The sequence below is a fragment of the Pipistrellus hanaki genome (genome assembly GCF_964339955.1).
Source record: "Pipistrellus hanaki genome assembly, chromosome: 9".
Taxonomy (NCBI): Eukaryota; Metazoa; Chordata; class Mammalia; order Chiroptera; family Vespertilionidae; genus Pipistrellus; species Pipistrellus hanaki.
The window spans coordinates 18,473,825-18,495,098 of NC_140511.1; the positions used below are offsets into that span (position 1 = coordinate 18,473,825).

The following is a 21,274-nucleotide window of genomic DNA, read 5'->3' on the forward strand; positions in this document are numbered from 1 at the left end:
AGGGTCATAATGGGCTTACAGAAGGCCTCTCCTTGGCTTTATATGGCCGTTTCTTGCTGCCTCTTCATGGAATTATCCCTCTGCACTCACATCTCTCATGTCTTTGTCCAAATTTCCCCTTTTTATAAGGACACCAGTCAGATTAGATTAGAACCTATCCAAATACAAGGGCTGTTTTTGACTCAGTCATCTCTTTAAAGGCCCTGTCTCTGAATACAGTCACATTCCAAAGTACTGGGGTGGGTTAGGGTCTCAGCATATAAGGGGCCCTCAACATATGCACAGGTCAGCCCATAATTATACAGGACTTTCTCTAGAGTGTTATTCTCCTCTCCACACTTGCAGGTTTGCAAGAAGCCCAGTACCGTTTGGTAACTGAGATACAGAAGCAGACCATTGGGTTGGCTTTGCAAGGTAAAGATGTCCTCGGAGCTGCCAAAACTGGATCTGGCAAGACTTTGGCTTTCCTTGTTCCAGTAAGTAGCTTATTCATATTGGATAAGATTCTTTGTTATATAATTTTAGAACATTTTGTGCCTAGATAGAAGCTAACTATGTCAAGAGTTATTTCATGTTGAATTTCCCTGGTTAGAATGCAAGCTTTATCAGGCAGGTGTCTTCTTCACCCTGGTCCTAACATAGCACCTGGCACATGTGAGCAGTCAGTAATTTACTTAGTGAATTATTGTGTCTCGACAAGCCATTCCAGGGTGGCAGGTCAGAATGGTTCTGCTCTGCTGAACGACGGCTGAGGGAGGCTATTGCTGCGCTCCCCTTGCAAATCTGCATTTATACTTCCTTTGTTTAGGATGAAGCTGAAATATCCTCACTTTAAGAAGAGTGGGTCACTCTTTGAGAAATGATATCTATTCCCTTATAGCACTAAAACAACAGAGCCTCTTAGGAATTGACTTATATTTCATTTATGCAGCTTGTTTCATAATTTAGTTCCTTCAAAATAATTGGCTCATAAAAAAAAAAAAAAAAAATCACATTTAAGTTTTTGTTCCAAATACTGCAAAACCATTTTTCTCTTAAATTCTAGTTTTTATAATGATGTGACTCCACAATTAAAAAACTGCCACTGTGTACATATAGTAGCGACACAAAATGAGTTTATTTTGATGTGGTTTCTGTTCAGAAAACGGTGACATATTTTTCTGAAAGCTGTTTGAAGGGTTTGGGCTGTGCAGGACTTTCTCTGATTGCCGGTGTGCTCGTGGCATGACTCTCACGACAGCTGAACTGCTGCGGGCTTCTTTCCCCTCCCCCTGTGACTTGGGGGGGATGCTTCTGGTGGGTGGAAGAAAGCACACACAAAGTAAAGTTTCTTCCTTCTGATTGGAAAATTCTTGTGACTCGTATGCCTTCTGCTTGGAAGGTGCCTCTGATTTGGAGGGCAAGGGTGACTCAGCAGTCAAAAAGCTGCCTCCTCAGGACTTACTGAACATGAATTTGCTGCCTTTCAGGTGCTGGAAGCCTTATATCGTCTACAGTGGACCTCAACAGATGGCCTGGGGGTTCTGATTATATCACCTACGAGAGAGCTAGCTTATCAGACCTTTGAGGTTCTCCGAAAAGTAGGAAAGAATCATGACTTTTCTGCTGGTCTCATCATTGGTGGGAAGGTTTGTCCTTTTGTCCTTATCCTTCTTTTTTTTCTAATTTAATGTTGGAGCACGGTGGCAGCTGATGGGGAAGGGGTGGAGATTTCTTCTTAACAGACAGGCTGGCTCTCTAGATAGGGGGCGATAGCCTCCTGGTGTAGTCAGTCATTTAGAGTCTGGTTGTCCATTTTGTCAGGCCCAGAAAGTCCATTTGTTAGGGTATTTGAGACCAATCTACTTTAAAAAATTCTATTTGTTAATATACATTGAGAAAGGAGTCATTTCAGTTTGTAGACTATTTTCTTTTAATAAGGTATCTAAGAAGTTGAATAATTCAGAATATTGCTGAGTTAGCAGAAGAAAGGAAGACATAGTTTTGAGGAATGTTTATTTTAGGTAATGGTAAAACCTGCTGCTAAGCTTGTGTGCTGCCTTGTGGTTCACCTGGAATGCTTTTCCTGCTAGTCTTCATTAGACTGTAAGGATAAATGCTTGAAGTTTTGAATTTGTATGGAACCATACTCAAAAAAGAAAAAATAGCATCACAGACACTTACATACTGGTGTACCTGTTACCCATGAACTTTAATCATGAACATTTTGTGGTTCTCATTTCAAGAAGAACTTTTAGAATATAGAGAGATGAGCTCTTTTTTACAGTCCATGAAGTGCAGTGACTGGTGTCAGAGAACCTGGGAATAATTCTGGCATTTAAGTTGTTTTTGGTTATTCTAAGAGGAAATCAAGACTTGGAACATTCGTATGATATTTCTCATGGCCTCATCATCCTGCATATGATTAAGAATCTAGAGCAACATAGCACTCCTTAGGTCTTTGTTAAGGACTTTTCTTTAGCCCAGAAATTTGGTTGTGTTTCAGAAATAGGAGAAGTTGCATTTATTTCTAGAGTATCTACATTGCTGTGATGAAATGCCATATGCAGATGGCTTTTATAGTTTTGCTACACAGGCTGCTCGGTGATGTGTTTGTGTAATAAAAAGAAACAACTGTTTTCAGGATCTGAAACATGAAGCTGAGAGGATCAATAACATAAATATACTGGTTTGCACACCGGGTCGGCTTCTTCAACACATGGATGAAACAATAAGTTTTCATGCTACTAATCTCCAAATGTTAGGTGAGTAATGAATTTATAATGAAAAAAATCTCAGATTTAGGAGAGAGCCTTCATAAATTTTAATGATAGGAATGTTTTATTCAATAAATATTTTTATTAAAGACAACTTGAGAAATAATTTGAAACAATTTTTTGGCATATGGGTTTTAAACCCAGAGAGTACAACTAGATTTAAAAAATCAGAATTAGTTGAAAGAATGTAAGTAGTCATATGAAAGTAGATACTTCAGTATGTGACACGGCTAAGAATTTTTAGAAAATCTTTTAAGGTACGGTCACCATTGATATTATCTAATGTGTTTTTTTAAATCAGCTTTTATTTTGGAATAGTTTTAGGTTTATAGAAAAGTTGCAGTGGCCGAAGCCAGTTTGGCTCAGTGGTAGAGCGTCGGTCTGCGGACTGAAAGGTCCCAGGTTCGATTCCGGTCAAGGGCATGTACATTGGTTGCGGGCACATCCCCGTTAGGGGGTATGCAAGAGTGCAAGAGGCAGCTGGTCGATGTTTCTCTCTCATCGACGTTTCTAGCTCTCTGTCTCTCTCCCTTCCTCTCTGTAAAAAAATTAATAAAATATATTAAAAAAAGAAAGAAAGAAAAGTTGCAGTGATTATACAGAGTCTCTATATACCCTTTCTCCCGCTTCCCCACCTAGTACAACATGTAACTGGTACCTTTATTAAAACTAAGAGATGTACATTATATAAGTTCCATACTTTATTTGGATTTCACCATTTTTCCGCTAATATACTTTTTCTGTTCTAAGATCAACCAGTATGCCACATTGTATTTAGCCCAGTACACAAATCCATGGACCAGTGGGGCCCCTCAGCCAGAGGGGTCCCGGATTGCGAGAGGGCTCAGGCCATGCCAAGGGGCCTTACTAGTGCACGATTGGGGCCTGATAAGGGTATGGGAGGTTGGCCAGCCAGGGAGGGACCGCGGGAGGACTCCAGGGCATGTCCGGCCTGTCTCATTCAGTCCCGATTAGCTGGACCCCAGTAGCAAGTTAACCTACCAGTCCTTAGCCTCTGCCCCATGGTGGTCAGTGCACGTCATAGTGAGTGGTTGAGCGGCCTTAGCATATCATTAGCATATTATGCTTTGATTGGTTAAATGGACAACCAGACACCTAGCATATTAAGCTTTTATTACATAGGATTATAATTCAACCTGCATTTTCTTTTTTTAGTTCTTGATGAAGCAGACAGAATCTTGGATATGGGCTTTGCTGATACCATGAATGCTATTATTGAGAATCTTCCCAAGAAACGTCAGACTTTGCTTTTCTCAGCAACACAAACCAAATCTGTAAAGGACCTTGCACGTTTGAGTTTGAAAAACCCTGAGTATGTCTGGGTTCATGAAAAAGCTAAATACAGGTATGTGCTATTTGAAACCATATTTGATGCAGTCAAAAACAAATGTTCTCTTTAGTTTAAGAATTTGACATTTCAAGTTAATACTACTTTTCTAGGAAAAAAAATGCCATTTTATGAGTTATTAGGTTTGCAAGCTATAGTAAATATATTAGTAAAAATTATTTAAATTCTCAATACATCTTTAAATGTGAGAATACTCAAATGAAGATTTTCCAAAATGTGGTTTGGGAAACAAATATTTTCTCATAAGATGTTAACAGGTATTGATTGATCAACTACCCTTCATAAAATGCAGTGGGGTGAGGCTGGGAGTGGGAGGATGCATTATAAGCAGACATAGGGATACCTGTGTACATGAATGTGCATGCATATGTGCGTGCGTGTATTTTTTATAGCCCAAGCCAGGTAATATTTGGATAGGTTATTCATTCCTTTTTGACAGCTACAAAATATTTAATTGTGTGGGTACACAGTAGTTCATTCCACAAGTTCTCTATTAATGTGGGTTGATTTTTATTTTTTGCTTTATAAATAATACCATATCTTTTGGTATGTTTACCAGTCTTATTAGTTCGAAGAGTAAATACATGTATATGTCGTTTCAACATTTTATTATGAGGAATTTCAAACATGTAGCACAATTGAAAGAATTTTACAGTGAACATCTTACACCTGCTACCTACATGCTGACTAATGATAGTAGCATTCATTTAGTGTCCGTTTATCCAGTTCATCTAACTATACATCCACATATTTTTTATGCATTTCAAAGTAAATTGAAGCCATCTCTTCACTTCCCCTAGGTATTTAAATGCACATATCATTAAGTAGAATTCAGTATATTTAGATTTTCTTTCTTGATGTGATTTTTACATACAGAGAACAAATTAAAACTACATTATCTGAGTTTTGATAAATATGTATATCTATGTAACCCAAGTCCCTATTAGGATATGGAAGTTTACCATCAGCAAGTTCCTTCAGAGAGAGAGAGAGGCATGCAACTGTAACATTTGAGTTTTTCTTTTTCTGATCTGATATTCAAAATTACCAACATGGCATACTTTTAATGTTTTTTTCCCCCTTTTATTTCCATAAGCACCCCTGCCACGTTGGAGCAAAACTACATAGTTTGTCAGCTGCAGCAAAAAATAAGTGTACTCTATTCCTTCTTGAGAAGCCACCTGAAGAAGAAAAGTATTGTATTTTTCTCCAGTTGTAAAGAGGTACAGAATGTTTATTTCTCTTGTTATTTGTGTTGGATCATCCCTTTTAAAATACCGAACTGCAGTTAGACAAATAGCACTTTCTTTTCTCTTCTAGTAAATAGAGTGCTAGATGTGGTGAGGGATCCATAGATCCTGTGTCTTTGTTTTAAAAAGGAACTTGTGGATGGAACTATAAGCTCTGTAAGGGAAGAAACTGTCCCTTGTGCTGCAGTATTGTTAGTACCTAGCACAATATCTATCTAATAATAGGATAATATGCAAATTGTTGAGGACTACGTCACGTAATGACCGAATAGCAGGGACCCGAGGCTGCATGGTGCCTGGCCAGGGCTGGGGACCTCAGACTGTGCCCCTGGCACGGAGGGGCTTTTTGGGGGTGGGGCCTGCTGGGTCTGGATCTCCTATGGGTGGGTGGGCACTTGACTCTGGGTCCCGCAGTGAGCCCCAGACTCTGACAGGAGGGAGATTTTCATATACATTTTACTAATTTTCTTTCATCTCTGACAGGTCTTAATATAGGGAAAGGGCAAATAGCAATATTAAAAAATTTCTTCAAATTAATTCACTTTTAATATTCATGAATTTCATGCACTGGGCCACTAGTTTAGAACATAAAAATTGGTAGAAGGAGCAATGGAATGACTGGACTAACCAGAGGTCTTTATAATTGAGACTTACATACCCTCGATGAAGACTGAATTATGTCATTTATTTTCATGCTTTCATATCTTTGTTCATGCTGATCTTTGGAATGCCCTCCCTGCACCCCTTCATCCTAATTCTGGGGAAATATTTAGCGTTCTTTAAGGCTAACAAGCTCAATATTATACTTGGAAGTCCTTTTCTGACACTTCAAATTCCCTTGCTACAATCAACTTCCTCTCCTACCCTCTGTAGTATTTATATCTTTGTTTAGTACATAAACATTTCTTCAACACTAGTCTCGTGCTATTGTACAATTAAGGGATTCAGTGTTTATATAAGAAAGCTGGGTTCCTTCCCTTACAGAGAATAGATCCTGGTTGATTTTTGCCACTTTTTCACACTCCCTGATAACTTAGTTATTGGCACAGAGCAGGTTGATTCTAGATTTATAACTTCTGGAATAGCTTAGCCTGATAAGTATGAGGATGAGTCTCCCTTTATCTTATGAAGAAGATAAGTAGTGGTTTCTCATTTTACCATGTAAAGAATGACTTTGCAGTTTTATTTTAGGACCTACTTTTAGATTTTTAGAACTTTACATCTCTGAAAGTAGGAATGTTTTTGCTGAGTATATGTAAGGAAATAAGTTTAGAGTTTATATTTGAAAGTTTACTCCTTAATACTCTGCTTTGCCTTTCATCACAGTGGATGAAGAATCTACAACTAGTCCCTCTATTGGTGCGCCCTACCCTCTCTCTGCACAAGGCCTTTGTTACTGCAGATGTCCTCTGCCCTGTGTTTTCTTGTCTCCCTGTTATTCTTGAATATCGCCCAGATTAAGAATAAAATACAAAGTTCATACTCCTTTACAAGCACTGCTATTATTTTCTGCTCCTCTCCAGAGCAAACTCTTAACGATTTATACTCAGCATCACTGTCTCATCTCCTCTTCTCTCCTCAGGCCTCCAGAGTCAGCCCTTTAAAAGGTACAGCCTACCAAAGTCAGTGGTCAGTCACTAGTCCTTACTTATTTGACCTCTTGGAAGCATAGCAATGCAGTTAAGCATTCTCTCCTTGAAACACTTCTTTAGACTTTTGTGACTCCACCCTAACATGTTTCCCCTTGCCTCTGACTGCTCTGTTCACCTTCCTTGCTGGCTCTTTTGCCTTCCACTGCAAGTTAAAGTTCTTCCAATCTCTGTCCTCTACCCTTCTCTACCCCTTTTCCATGTATCCTCTTTGTAGGTAACCTCTTCAGTTCCACCGCTTTAAGTGCCATCAGTATTCTGGCAGCTGCCAAATCCACATCTCAAACTTGATTACTAGGTATTTCCAATTAAATGTCTAAAGGGCATCTCAAATTTAACATAGGAAAAGCAATTTAAGATTTTCTTTCTCCTAAGATTTGCTTTTTCATCTCAGTATGTGACTTGATCTCACCCCCCTTTATTATATTTATTCAGGTGATACTGGTTAACAAAATTAAACAGGCTTCAGATGCACAGTTCTATAACCTCTCCGTGGTTCTCTGCTCTCTGCAGGGCTGCTGCCCAGAGGCTCTCCAGGGCCTGGGCGGGACACTTACCTCATCGCCATGTGATGAAGCAAGCATTCCGCCAAGCCACTCATGCTGCCCACTCACAGCAGCCGCCCCCACCCCCCCCAGGACTGGGGGACTCCAGTGGGGCTGAGGGGACTGGGCACTGCCATCTTGTGGCTATGGTGTGCCGGCATCTTTGTGATGGAGTGACAGTTAATTTGCATATTACCCTTTTATTAGATAGGATTGTATGTCCAATATCTTACAACAATAACATTTTTTATGTCTAACAGTTGTTTTTTTTTTTTTTAAAATCAAATTCTAGCATTTCTTGTTTGGGTCATTTTTGTACTAATAATGATTGCAGTGATAGTTTATTTAACCCCAAAAGAAAATTTTTAATACTGCTTTATGGCCACAGGAAATTTTTAAATGTTAAAACTGATATACGTATGTTTGTTGTAGAAAACAATAAATTTTGATAAAGTCTTCAAAAGACTTTCAAGCATAATGCTGCAAAGATAAAATTCTGTGTAGTCAGGAAATAAGAGTTCAAGGAGGAAAAGGAAAGCTGTAAAAATTTCTTTTTGTTAAAGAGAAGTTTCTTCACAATGTGTTTTTAACCTTTTATTTTTTTAAGACCTAATTTTTTTAGAGCTGTTTTAGGTTTGCAGCAAAATTGAAGGGCTCTCTCTCACAATGCATAGTTTCCTTATTATTATGTTTTAAAAGATATTGTTGTTTATTTCAGAGAGAAAGGGAGAGGGAGAGAGTTAGAAACATCAATGATGAAAGAGAATCATTGATCGGCTGCCTCCTGCATGTCCCCCACTGAGGATGGAGTCTGAAACCCAGGCATATGCCCTGAATGGGAATTGAACTGTGACCTCCTGGTCCATAGATTGCTGCTCATCCAGTGAGCCATATTGGCCAGGTGTCTCCTCATTATTTTGACATGTTATAAATAATTGGTAGTGGGTATTAAATTGGTCTGCTATTTAGAATCTATTGTGTACATTTATAAGATGTTTTAAGATTTATTTAAAAATATTAATATTTACAATATACCAGAAATTACATTCTTTGTAACCAATTAAATTTGCAAAACTTAAAAAAGGTAAGGGGAATACCCACCCCCCCCCCCCCCCCCCCGCCCCCGACACACACCAGAACTGATTAGGAAATAACGTGAGAAAAAATGCTTTAACACCGTAACTCTACTAATATTCCTTTCTCTGCTCTATATATCTTTAATAGTGCTCCTTAATATTTTTTTTTCTGTTCATCTTGTAAACTTGCTTTGCTGCTGCTATCCAGATATATTAAACTAATTTTTCTGTTAATGCCTAGGTTCAGTATCTGTTTCGAGTGTTTTGCCGGCTACGTCCTGGTATTTCTATCCTTGCTCTGCATGGTCGACAGCAGCAGATGAGAAGAATGGAAGTCTATAATGAATTTGTTCGCAAGAGAGCTGCAGTACTCTTTGCTACTGATATTGCAGCCAGGGGATTGGGTAAGCTTTGGAGAAAATATTCTGTGATCATGGGAAACATGATTTGCTTATAAATGTGTAGATTCTTGGAATTCAAATAGTTTGACTCAAATAATTGGGCTGTCTTATAAGAGAAAAACAAGTGAATTGGTAACAGATGATTAGCATTAATAATATATATTAGTAAAGATTTTTTTGTAATATTTTCATCTTTGTGCTCATATTGTTTTATGATAATATGATAATAGCTATAGCATAGAATCCCGAGGAGCCTACAAAATCACAGAAGAATGAAAGACTTAAAGATATTAAAAAATTGTCCTGTTTTTTGAAACTGAAAACTTAATAAATATTACAGCTTATTTAACAAGAAAAATCAGTGAAGTCCCTATTTTCAGCAAGCATCCTAGTTTTTATTTTAAAATCATAGTTAATATATTTAAACCTTCAAAAAGCCACTGTGATTTACAACTGGTGGCTTTGTGAAGGTTGAATGAAGTATGGAAATAATTATGGGAAAACTAGAGATGAGAATAAATGAGATGAGAATAAATAGGTGGTAATTTGAATTCTTGAATCACTTTATTTTACTGTGTTAATTATTATGACAAATTTTAAATATACTACCCACTTTAAGTAACTATCTTTTTCATGATTCCTTTTCCTCCTGTCTCTTTATTTCTCTTGGAGTAATTGAAAGGATAGCTCAAGACATCATATTAGTTTATCTCTGTGTAACTGGAGGTTGTTAGATAAGTATGTGTGTTTTTAAAGCTCTCTAGGCTATGTCGTTATATCACAACTTGGTAAAATGAACATTTTGCATTTACATGGTTTTGACTACATAATTGTGTGATAAGGGAAGTAGTGTAGTATGATTGTCTCCTTTTTTGTACTTTTGTTTGTGTTTTTCTTTGAATTAATAATTAAAATTTGCTTAGTTTGTTTCCCACTTCTAATGTTTCTTAAATGTTCCTGTAGATGTCACATGCCTAATTGTCTAGCAGTTCATAAACAGTCTGTTTTGTTTGTTTTTCTCTTTAAAAATTCCTCTTCCATTAGTCTTTTGTCTCCAGCTCTAATCTAACTGGTTACTTCATAAGCTTAATGCACATTTGCCATCCGGGATTCTTTTCTCAGATCTTTCTTGATTGCATTTGTTTTTAAATTTCATTCTCTAATAGCTTTCTAAGAAAGGGTGCATGGGAGGTAAATTTTTTGCATCATTGCATATCTGTGTCCTATTCTTTTTTTTTTTTTCTTTAATCCTCATCTGAGGATATATTTTTATTTATTGATTGTTTTTAGAGAATAAGGAAGGAAAAGAGAGAGAGGGAAACATGGATATGATAAATATCAATGGGTTGCCTCCTAGGTTTGAACTCACAACCTAAGTATGCACCCTGACCAGTAATCAAACTCACAACCTTTTGATATATGGGATAATGCACTAACCATTATTTTTTGAATGACAGTTGGAATGGGACTAGAATTCTAGGTTGAAATATTTTACATTACAGTTTTTGCAGATATCTTGAAATATTGTTAAATCTCTTCTATTATGTTATTATGGTGATTATCAGACCCACAACTAGATTGTTACTTAATGTGTTAGTAAATAAGTATACATAGTACAATACTAAAATTTTAATAAAATGTTTATATTTTACTAGAATTTTTCTTTTATAGTCCTATATGTTTTACTTTATACGTTAAAAAAGGGTTCATAACATAGACAATGGGGCAGTGAAGACCTGACGAGATTGGAGGGGGTTAATGGGGGGGAAAGGGGACATATGTAATACTTACAGGAATAAAGAATTATTTTTAAAAAAGGGGTCTATAGGCTTCAGATATGCCATAAAAAATGTCAAGAACCTTTGTTCTAGTTTATTTTAAAAAGTTTAGATGAATGTATTCATAAATAGTATATACTTTCTTGGAAGTTTAAAAACTTTGCATCAATAATATTAAACAAACTAGTCTATGACTTGCTTTAAAAGTTTTCCCATGTTAATGTGTAAAGATCCATTGTATTTTGTAGAGTATGTCATAGCATGAATTTATCCATTCCTGGAGTAAAGGACATTCAAGTTTTGTTTTTATTCCAAAGAGGTGCAATGAATAATCTGAAGCTCTATTCTTATGTAAATGTTTAAGAATTTCTTTAAGAATTTCAGTATCGTTTTTAAACTTTCTTTTATTCTTAATTTTTTCTAAATTATTTTACTATTTTAATGAGTAACATATGCATATGGGTAAAAATGAATTACGAGACAAATCAATCTGTACTCTACCCCTCCTCACTCTTCAAAAAGCAATTATTTCAATCTGCTATTTCTTCTTTTGACATTTAGTTTTATATTTTGGAGTAACAATCTTTATACTGTCAATTCTTAATTTATCAAGTTTAGAAATTATCTCACAATTTGCTTTTAAAAAATATTTTTATTGATTTCAGAGAGAGAGGAAAGGAGAGGGAGGAAGGGCTAGAAGCATCAATGATGAGAAAGAATTATTGATTAGCTGCCTCCTGCATGCCCCCTACTATGGATCAAACCCAAATCCATCCTAGGCATTTGCCCTGATGGGGAATTGAGCTATGACCTTCATGTTCATGGGTCCACACTCAACCACTGAGTCACATCGGCTGGGCTAAAGATTTCCTTTTTTTACCTCTATCCTGTTACTCCCTGTTAGTAAATAAGTATACATAGTACAATATTAAATTTTAATAAAACTTTATATTTTATTATAATTTTTTTATAGTCCTGTATGTTTTACTTTATACATTAAAAAAGGGTCCATAGCCCTGACTGATTTGGCTCAGTGGATAGAGCGTAGGTCTGTGGACTGAAAGGTCCCAGGTTCGATTCCAGGCAAGGGCATGTACATTGGTTGTGGGCAAATCCCCAATAGGGGGTGTGCAGGAGGCAGCTGGTCGATATTTCTCTTTCATCGATGTTTCTAGCTCTCTGTCCCTCTCTCTTCCTCTCTGTGGAAAATCAATAAAATATATTTAAAAAAATCTATAAAATATATTTTAAAAAATCAATAAAATATATTTTTAAAAAAAGGGTCTATAACACAAACAACAGGTCGGTGAAGACCTGGGGGGATGGGAGGGGGCCAATGGGGGGAAAAGGTACTCACTTTTTAAAAAATGCTCAGTCCTTTCCTCTGATAGAAGGTGGTCTGAAAACCTCATAGCAAAGTTTCTAAATAACTAAAGATAGTAAGAGAATGAGCATTAAGGAATTGAGAGAAAGATCTCTGGAAATGAACAGAAACTTATGTAGCCAGAAATATATGTGGAGTAATTATTGCCAGGAAATTAGGAGAGGGACTTAATTCAAATGGAGATGGGAATAGCAGGAAAAGTAAACCTTTATTTAAATTTAGAAACCAGTTTTATGGTTCACTAGGAACCCATGAGAACTGGTTTTTTTAGGTTATTAAATATCAGGATATTTCATTATTTGTGTAACACAAAGCTGTCTGTCTGCTGTGTCAGATAAGAAATAATGTTCGCATTCAAACACTGTCATTAATTTTAGCTCACTTTGTCAAAGAGGTGTTTGTTATCTTTTGGTTCATGCAATTAATTTTATTTTTAAGAGTCCACAGATTATAGCTATCAGTTTGATGTGACAGAAAGTCCTAGCAAGCAATATTGTAAAATAAAAATAGTGCAGCAGAGCAGATCTTAAAACTGATTTTCTACCTTGACATTCTTTCTGTACAGATTTCCCAGCTGTGAATTGGGTTCTTCAGTTTGATTGTCCTGAAGATGCCAACACATACATTCACCGTGCAGGTAGAACTGCCAGGTAAGTGTGCTGGCCCATTTCTTCGCTTTTGGTGCTATCTAAATAAAAAACTATGCTCCTTGAAATACAGACAAAGAATTGAGGAAAGTGAGTACAGTTGGGCATTTTTATGGTGTAGTTTGAGAACATCTGGTCAGCTGTGGTAAGTCAGTATGGCTGAAACTTGATTACTGCTACGAAAAATCAATGAAAATCTTATTTTAGTTTTTGTTCTAACTTTGTTTACTTACTAAACTTTTTATAAGAACTGCTCACTGAACATCATCTCTCTGAATCCTAATGATCCCTCACTGAGGTATAGGATTGTTATTTAATATCTATTTTCAGAGGAGGAAGCTAAGTCTTTGAGCACTTAGACAATTTTTTGAAGACACACTGCCCCTGGATTCTAATCCAGGCAGTCTGACTCCTCTAGTCTAGATCTGTACTCTTACTTTCTGTGGTATCGGCCCTAAGAGGCAAGGTGGTTTTGAGTTCTAGATTTATCTCTTTTTTCCCCCCCTAGTGTGGAAATTAGATATTGCTGGAGGCTACTCCCAAATACTCCCTTTTTCATATATGTCCCCCTTCTTCCTCAATAAAAACATCACTAAAAGTTGGTGGCTTAAAAATCTGAAGTGACTTGTTCCATTTAGTGTCTCTTCCATCATGAAACATCAGTGTCTCATTGACGTCCACATCCTGTCTAATAAAAGAGTAATATGCAAATTAACCATCACCCCACTCCACCCTTAAGGCACGCCTGCCAGCCAATCAGGAGTGAATAGGCAAATAAACCCAACCAAGATGGCTACGGCCACAAAGAGCAGGAGGGAGACTTGGGTTTCCCTGGCAATGGAGGAAGCCAAGCTTTCCACCTGTCCTTACCGGCCTAGACCTCCACTCGAGGCTACAACGTTTCAGTGATAGAAGATACATAAATCCAAACAGAAATGGCGGCAGCCAAGGAGCTGGAAAGAGCAGGAGGCTAGGGTTGACACCAACGATAGATGAAGCCAAGCTTTCTGCACACCCTGGCTGCCCAGGCCTCCACTTAAGGCTATAAAGTTTCAATTATAGAAGGTACATAAGTCCTAACAGAAATGGCTGCCACCATTTAAACATCAATGCCTCATTGACATTGCAAGCAGAAGGCTTGGCTCTGCTTTAGGCTTGGCTCTGCTCTAAGCTACAAAGTTTCAATTGTAGAAGATAAATAAACCCCAGATACCAGGGTCTCTGCTTGGGTTGCCGGGGGGCATGGCCGGCCTGCAAACCATCACAGGCCCTCGCCCAGGCCGCCCCACACCCCAAAGGAACTCCACACTGATCTGGGACATCCTTCAGGGAAAACCAGCTGGCCCCCACCCATGTACCAGGCTCTATCCTATCTAATAAAAGTAATATGCAAATTGACCATCACTCCAACACATAAGATGGCTGCCCCCATTTGGTCAAAGATCCTGCCCCTATGTGGACACAAGTTGGCCACCACAAGATGGCCAGCAGGGGAAGGCAGTTGGAAGGGACTAGGCCTGCAAGGGAGGGCAGTTTTGGGCAATCAGGCCAGCAGGGGAGAGCAGTTGGGAGGGACCAGGCCTGCAAGGGAGGGCAATTGGGGGCGATCAAACCTGCAGGGGAGGGCAGTTAGGGGTGACCAAGCCAGCAGAGGAGGGAAGTTGGGGGCAACCAGGCCTGCAGGGAAGGGCAGTTGGAAGGGACCCAGGCCTGCAGGGGAGAGCAGTTGGGGGGGGACCAGGCCTGCAAGGGAGGGAAGTTAGGGGCAAACAGGCTGGCAGGGAGCAGTTAGGCATCAATCAGTCTTCCATGGGAGTGGTTAGGGGGTGATCAGGCTGGCAGGCAAAAGCGGTTAGGGGCAATGAGGAAGGCAGGCAGGTGAGCAGTGGGAGCCAGCGGTCCTGGATTGTGAGAGGGCAGTCGGACATCTCTTGAGGGTTCCCAGATTGGAGAGGGTGCAGGCTGGGCTGAGGGGACCCCCACCCCCCATGCACGAATTTTGTGCACCAGTCCTCTAGTTATATATATACACTTAGCCAGTTTTGATGAGAAAGAAAGTGACAAAGAAAAATCAAAGAAATATTCCATCTGTGGCTAATCAAAATGAATCATAATCCTATTGTGGTTATCATTTTGGCTGTTTCCAATTCTTAACCATCCCAATTATCAGTAAAATGAACAAGTGCTAACAAGCGGCGGGGAAACTATCTGGAAAAGAATATAGCAAAGTCATAGTCATTTGGGAGTAAATGGTGTAGAAAGGTATCTAAATGAATGAAAAGAATAACAAATGTCTTTGCTATTGAGGCTGCAGTGAAGTTGAAATATGTATGCTGCTGGTAGAACTGTGAATGGTTACCATCTTTCTGGATAGCATTTTGTAATACTTACAAAAGTCTTAAGAGTTCTTCCTTTTGACTCAATAACTCTATATCTAGAAGTTGATCTTAAGAAAATAGGGAGAAGGAAAAAGTTTCGGTAAAGATGTTCATTTTACTGGTATTTGTGATGGCTAAAAATTGGAAACAGCCAAAATAATAACCTTAATAGAGTTACAATTAATTACGATTAGCCACAAACGGACTTTTTTTGTGTTTTGTTTTTGTTTTCCGTTTTGTTACCACTTTCTCATCAAAACTATGTAAACGAGTATTTATAATATGGATGTCAATGAGGCATTGATGTTTAATGATGGAAGAGACACTAACTGAGACAACAGTTACTTCCGATTTTTAAGCCACGAACTTTCATTCCCTTGGGATGGCAGGATCTTGAGAAGAATATTGGAATACTCATCCAAGCATAGACTCATTTTCCAGCAGTTTGCTCTTCCATTTGCCCTGCATCTTCTTCAGCAAGTGGCCCAGTTGTCTTCTGTCTCTTGTTTATCTATGAAGTCCCTTTGGTGTTTACTTTTACATTTCTTTGTATCCACAGTTCTCATGGCTTTAAAGAAATTTTATCTTTTTTTTTTAAATATATTTTATTGATTTTGTACAGAGAGGAAGGGAGAGAGAGAGAGAGTTAGAAACATCGATGAGAGAGAGTCATCTATCAGCTGCCTCTTGCACACCCCCCACTGCGGATATGCCCGCAACCAATGTACATGCCCTTGACTGGAATTGAACCCAGGACCCTTCAGTCCCCAAGCCGACGCTCTATCCATTGAGCCAAACCGGTCTCGGCTTATTTTTTTGTTTGATTCTGTTGTTTGTTTCAGCGTAAGTGAAGCTTTTTCCCATTCTTCTACAGCTTAAGAAGTAGAGCTCTTTCTTTCTCTTTGTTTTCTAATTATTATAAAATGTTCAACTGTTTCAAACATTTTTCATTTAGCTCACTTTTAGCCCATGGGCTATTAAACGTGGGCATTAGTCAAGGTCTCATCACTTAAGTGCTTTTCTTTTGACCACTATTAAGAGAGAGCATAGTATAAGAGTGAAAGGTAAGACTTTTTATAAATAGGATTTATGTATTAAAGGGTTCAAAGTATGTCTTTTTATTACAGTTATATAATTTAAATAAGCAATGGGGTTAGAACTGGGTTCTATGTTTGATGTCTTTCTACATTTAGACAAACTTATCTTAGAATGACAACATTGTTTTTAATGGGATCTAAATAAATGATGTAGGTAGAATAGCAGCCTTGTTTTCCATTTATGAGATAGTACATTGTGCTTCAGTGTCTCTGATGCATTGGGTACATTTCAGATTATCTTTCTTAGTGAGATATTCAGAAATTTTTAGTTGTGATTGTTGGAATGAATGTTTATTATTTAATTCTCAACAAATGTATAAGTATGAATTGTACAGGTGCCCATGTACACATTTGCATTTTGTGGTCTTACGGGCCTCTATTTAGATAAAGTTGAGTCTGGTCTCTCACTAGCATATTGGATCAGGAGTAAGCAGGCTTTTAGATGTGCCATTAGTGTTGACATGGGCAGGGCAAACTAATTCCTTTATAGAATACATTTATCAATGTTTTGAAATTATTCCTCCTATATGAAGATTATTGGACATTTTAGTGCATCAAGAAAATGTTCATGAAGGACAAATTTTCAGGATTCTTGTTTCATGGAGAAGTTCTTAAAAATGTTGTGTGGTTGAGCCTGGCTGGTGTGGCTCAGTGGTTGAGTGTTGACCTATAAATAAGGAGGTCATGGTTTGATTCCCGGTCAGGGGACATGCTCAATCCCCAATAGAGGGGTGTGCAGGAGACAGCCAATCAGTGATCTTCTCATTGATGTTTCTCTTGCACTCTCTCCCTCACTCTCTGAAATCAGTAAAAAATGAAAAATAAAAAAAATGTTATGTAGTTCACCTTGCTATGGTGAACATTAAATTGGTCTTAATGACTGTGGAGCTGCCGAGGAGGTAGAACAACATCACAATTGATTGTATTTTAAGAGAGAGAGTACTAATTTGAAAAACTATTTTTTAATGCAATTTCTAATGTCATTAAATTTTAAAGTACAAGCCTGTTTGATCCTTCATAACCAATTAAAATACTTTGAATTGACACTTTTAGATGTATAGAGAGTGGAAAGGTTTAGGATATGTAATGCTTATTTTTCTTTGGCAATTTAATAAAAATTGATTAAATTGCCACTTAAAAGTTGCCATTAATGGGTTTAGAGATAGTAATTAGAAAATTTTTTAGGCCATGAGCTTGGATAATTGAATTGAATTGAATATAGACTAAATTAAAAATTGAAATTAATTAAAATCTTATGTGTATGCTGTAATTAAAACCAGGTTGCCAGATAGCATTTGCTTTTGGAATTGAACAATGACATGAATATAGATAAGTGAACTTAGTGCTTTGTGGCAAAATAACTAAAGTTGGGGAAAATTAGTTTTCTTTTTCTTTTCTGTGTTTTAGCTAAGTGAAAAGGGTGATTCAGGTACTTGTTGCCTTAAAGTACTTATTCTATTTTAATTTTTAATTTATTCACGTGTCTAAAATTCTTTTGATCTTTAGCAATTGAGAAAAAATTCCCTCTGTTTCCCTTAATCATCCATACCCATTTTAACATATTGGTTAATCTTCTTTAGAAACAAATGAGGCAAGGGACCTAAGTCCAGCTTTATAAAACTGTATCCTAAAAAAAAAAAAACACACACACACAAAAAAACCAACTGTATCCTATGATACTTTCAACTTCTTAAATGTAATTATCTTTAGGGTTTGCAGTGTTTGGTACTTACAAAATCAGCCTCTTCCACTTACAAAAAAGCCCAGTTGAAAATAAAGATTTGGGAATATAAAATAGTTATATATCAGATACTTCTCACTTTCAAAATGCTTTCATTTGGGGAGTGAGGGTCTGTCAGTAAAAAGTGAGACTTCATGTAACTGTTTATATATAAGGAATTGGGGGTTGCTATATAAAATATGGAGATATATATATATATATATATATATATATATATATATATATATATATATATTACTGTTTTGTTTTCCAGAGTAGCAGTGCAGTCCAGCAATATTCCAGTTCCACTGGAGTTATCTTGGCTGTGTTTTGGGATGCTCGGATTTTGTGGGGAGTGATTTAGGTGGTTCCACTAGGGGACAGCAGAGGACAGTTCTTTGCTTTGCACACTCATGGGCAATAGTTTAGATCATCAGCAGCAAATATACAGATGGGAAGTGTTTTAAATTTCTAATGTGATAACTTTATGATGCTTGTTTTTGGGAAATACTGGTGCTTTATAGAAAATAATGAAGAAAACAATTTAAATTGGTTTGTAAATTGAAATAATTAAAGTGAGAAGACAATTTCCATGAGTATTAATTTACTGAAGCTTACTACATGTACCTTAGGTTTAAGATAGGTACAATACTTGCTAGTGAAAATTCTTTCATTCCCTTTGACTTTACAGAGATTCTAGCTTCAGCCCACGTTACCTTTATAGGGGCTGGTACTTCCTTACATGGCCTTCTGCCTTTGTCTATTGGTATCTGAAATTTAAATCTTAAAAAAGGAGGGCAAAATCAATCCATTATTTTGCATCAAAGAAGTATTGGGAGCTAAGGAAGAGTCTAGCTATCAAGGTAGATAAAGGGGCTGATATTTCTTAGGAGTCTGTTATTTCCCAGGCTCTTGCTCTCTTGCCAAGCAGGCAGAGGGGTTCTTTTTAAAAAAAAGTCAGATCATGTCACTCCTCTGATGGCTTCCCATTTCATTCAAGAGTGAAAACCAGTGGCTTTCTGGGCTTATACTGTGCAACCCCCTTCCAACCCCAGTTCCTATTATCCTATGCTTCATACTGGTCTTGTTTCTCCTGTAGGCCAGGCATGTTTTTGTCTTAGACCTTTATATTATGTTTCTCTGGAATGCTTTTTCCTTAAGTATCCACATGGCTGTCTTTCTTACCCTACCCCAACCTCTCCTCCTTAACATGGTTCTTATTTTCTTTCATAGCACTTAACACCTTTAAATATATTAGAGCATTAACTTATATTTATTATTTGCTTTTTGTTCTCTTTACTAGAATATAAGCTTTATGAAGGCAAGGCAGATTATCTACTAAGTGATGTACTCTGAGTGCCTAGCACATGGCTTGCAGAGTGGACACTTGATACAACACAACTAATTTCTCAAATCAGATGCATGAATTAGAGATCTTAGCTAATATATTAATTAGCTGTTTCAATGTTACAAGTTATTCTACAATTTAGTGACTTAAAGTAAGAACTATGCTACGGTTTCTGTGGGTCATCTGGGTTTTCTGGCTATTGGTTAATCACATGTTCTTAATCTATTAAAACTTAAGTTTCATCTTTTTTGTTGTTGTTAGGCTTCAGCCAAGGTGTCACACAGAATTTTCAGATTTAACTGGGGATGGACCCTTTTTTGAGCTTGTTGACAGGATCATTTACTGATCGGTCAGAGGTGCCTCTCAGTTCCTTTCTATGGGGTCGTCCTCTTTATAGGTTTCTTTTTTTTCTTTTTTCTTTTTAAAAAAATATATTTTATTGACTTTTTTTACAGAGAGGAAGGAAGAGGGATAGAGTTAGAAACATCGATGAGAGAGAAACATCGACCAGCTGTCTGCTGCACATTCCCCACTGGGGATGTGCCCGCAACCAATGTACCTGCCCTTGACCGGAATCGAACCTGGGACCTTTCAGTCCGCAGACCGATGCTCTATCCACTGAGCCAAACCGGTTTTGGCTCTTCATAGAGTTTCTCAGAGCATAGCATCTGACTCATCAGAGAGAGTAAATGAGAGGGAAAGGAGAGTAAGATGGAAACTACAATGTCTTTTATGACTTGGACTCAGAAGTCACACTCCATCTTATCTGTAGTATCCTAGTGGTTACACAAATTAGCACTATTAAGTGTGTGTGTGAGGGGGAGTACGAGGGTGTGAATACCAGGAGGCCTGGATTACTGGGGGCCATTTTAGAAGCTGTCTAATACACCTAATATGAAACTTTAATAATCTCAAGGATAAAGGTAATTACGAGGTATATCTGAGGAAGGAAAAGACCTTCGGCTGCAGATGACTTTATTTTTCCCAGGGTATTTCCCTGTCTTTTTCTTTTTTAAATCTAGTGTAAGTCTTTAGATATTCTGAGTCAGAGATACCCTTTTTTCTCCAGGAATAAGCTCTCCTTTGTACCATGTTGAGCAGGAGTAACAGAACAGTTGGACTCTACTGCCTATGGCTGGCTGTCTGCATGGCTGGCTGCACTGTTCTCCCACAGTGGCAGGCCCTGTTGGGGCTGGTTGCCACAGGTAAGACTGAGGCACAGGGAGAACAGGAGATATAGGGAGGGGGAAAAAGAGAGAAGAGCTGTGGAATAGCAGAATGTGACCAGCAGTTGTCTCCATTTCTCTGGCTCTTGATCAGACTTGTATTGAGAACAGTGATTAGTATATTAGTAGTTGCAGGGATAGATTTTTAGCTCCTGAAAGGACCTAGATCATCTCATTCAAATTGTATAACTTATAAATAAAATAAAATATGATAGAATTGCCTGGCCGGTATGGCTCAGTGGTTGAGCGTTGACCTAGGAACCAGGCGGTCATGGTTTGATTCCTGGTCAGGGCATATGCCTGGGCTGTGGGCTCAATCTCAAAGTGTGGGGTGTGCAGGAGGCAGCCAGTCCATGATCCTCTTTCATCATGGATGTTTCTATCTCTCCCTCTCCCTTCCTCTCTGAAATCAATAAAAAATATATATTTTTTAAAAAGTGATATACAGAGATAAAATGACTCATTACCCAGTATTATAAATAGTACAATAGGGATTTGAAATTAGTTATTTTAACCCCAAATCCAGTATTTTATCTACTAAATACAGCAATTTTTGTCTCATGGAACATATAAACTAATTAATAAAATTCTGTGGGAGCCCTGACCGGTTTGGCTCAGTGGGTGGAGCGTCATTATGCGGACCGAAGGGT

At 37.7% G+C, this 21,274-nt stretch overlaps 1 protein-coding gene across 1 annotated transcript in view; it reads left to right on the forward strand.

Moving 5' to 3' along the window:
* The window catches only part of DDX10 (DEAD-box helicase 10), a 203,794-nt gene that overhangs the window by 10,328 nt on the left and 172,192 nt on the right, over nucleotides 1-21,274 (forward strand). The window contains exons 3-9 of the mRNA XM_084895146.1: nucleotides 346-476; nucleotides 1,470-1,628; nucleotides 2,624-2,744; nucleotides 3,933-4,122; nucleotides 5,222-5,348; nucleotides 8,887-9,049; nucleotides 12,774-12,858. Of these exons, the coding sequence (XP_084751272.1) occupies nucleotides 346-476; nucleotides 1,470-1,628; nucleotides 2,624-2,744; nucleotides 3,933-4,122; nucleotides 5,222-5,348; nucleotides 8,887-9,049; nucleotides 12,774-12,858 (976 nt within the window). The remainder of the gene's footprint in view (nucleotides 1-345; nucleotides 477-1,469; nucleotides 1,629-2,623; nucleotides 2,745-3,932; nucleotides 4,123-5,221; nucleotides 5,349-8,886; nucleotides 9,050-12,773; nucleotides 12,859-21,274) is intronic.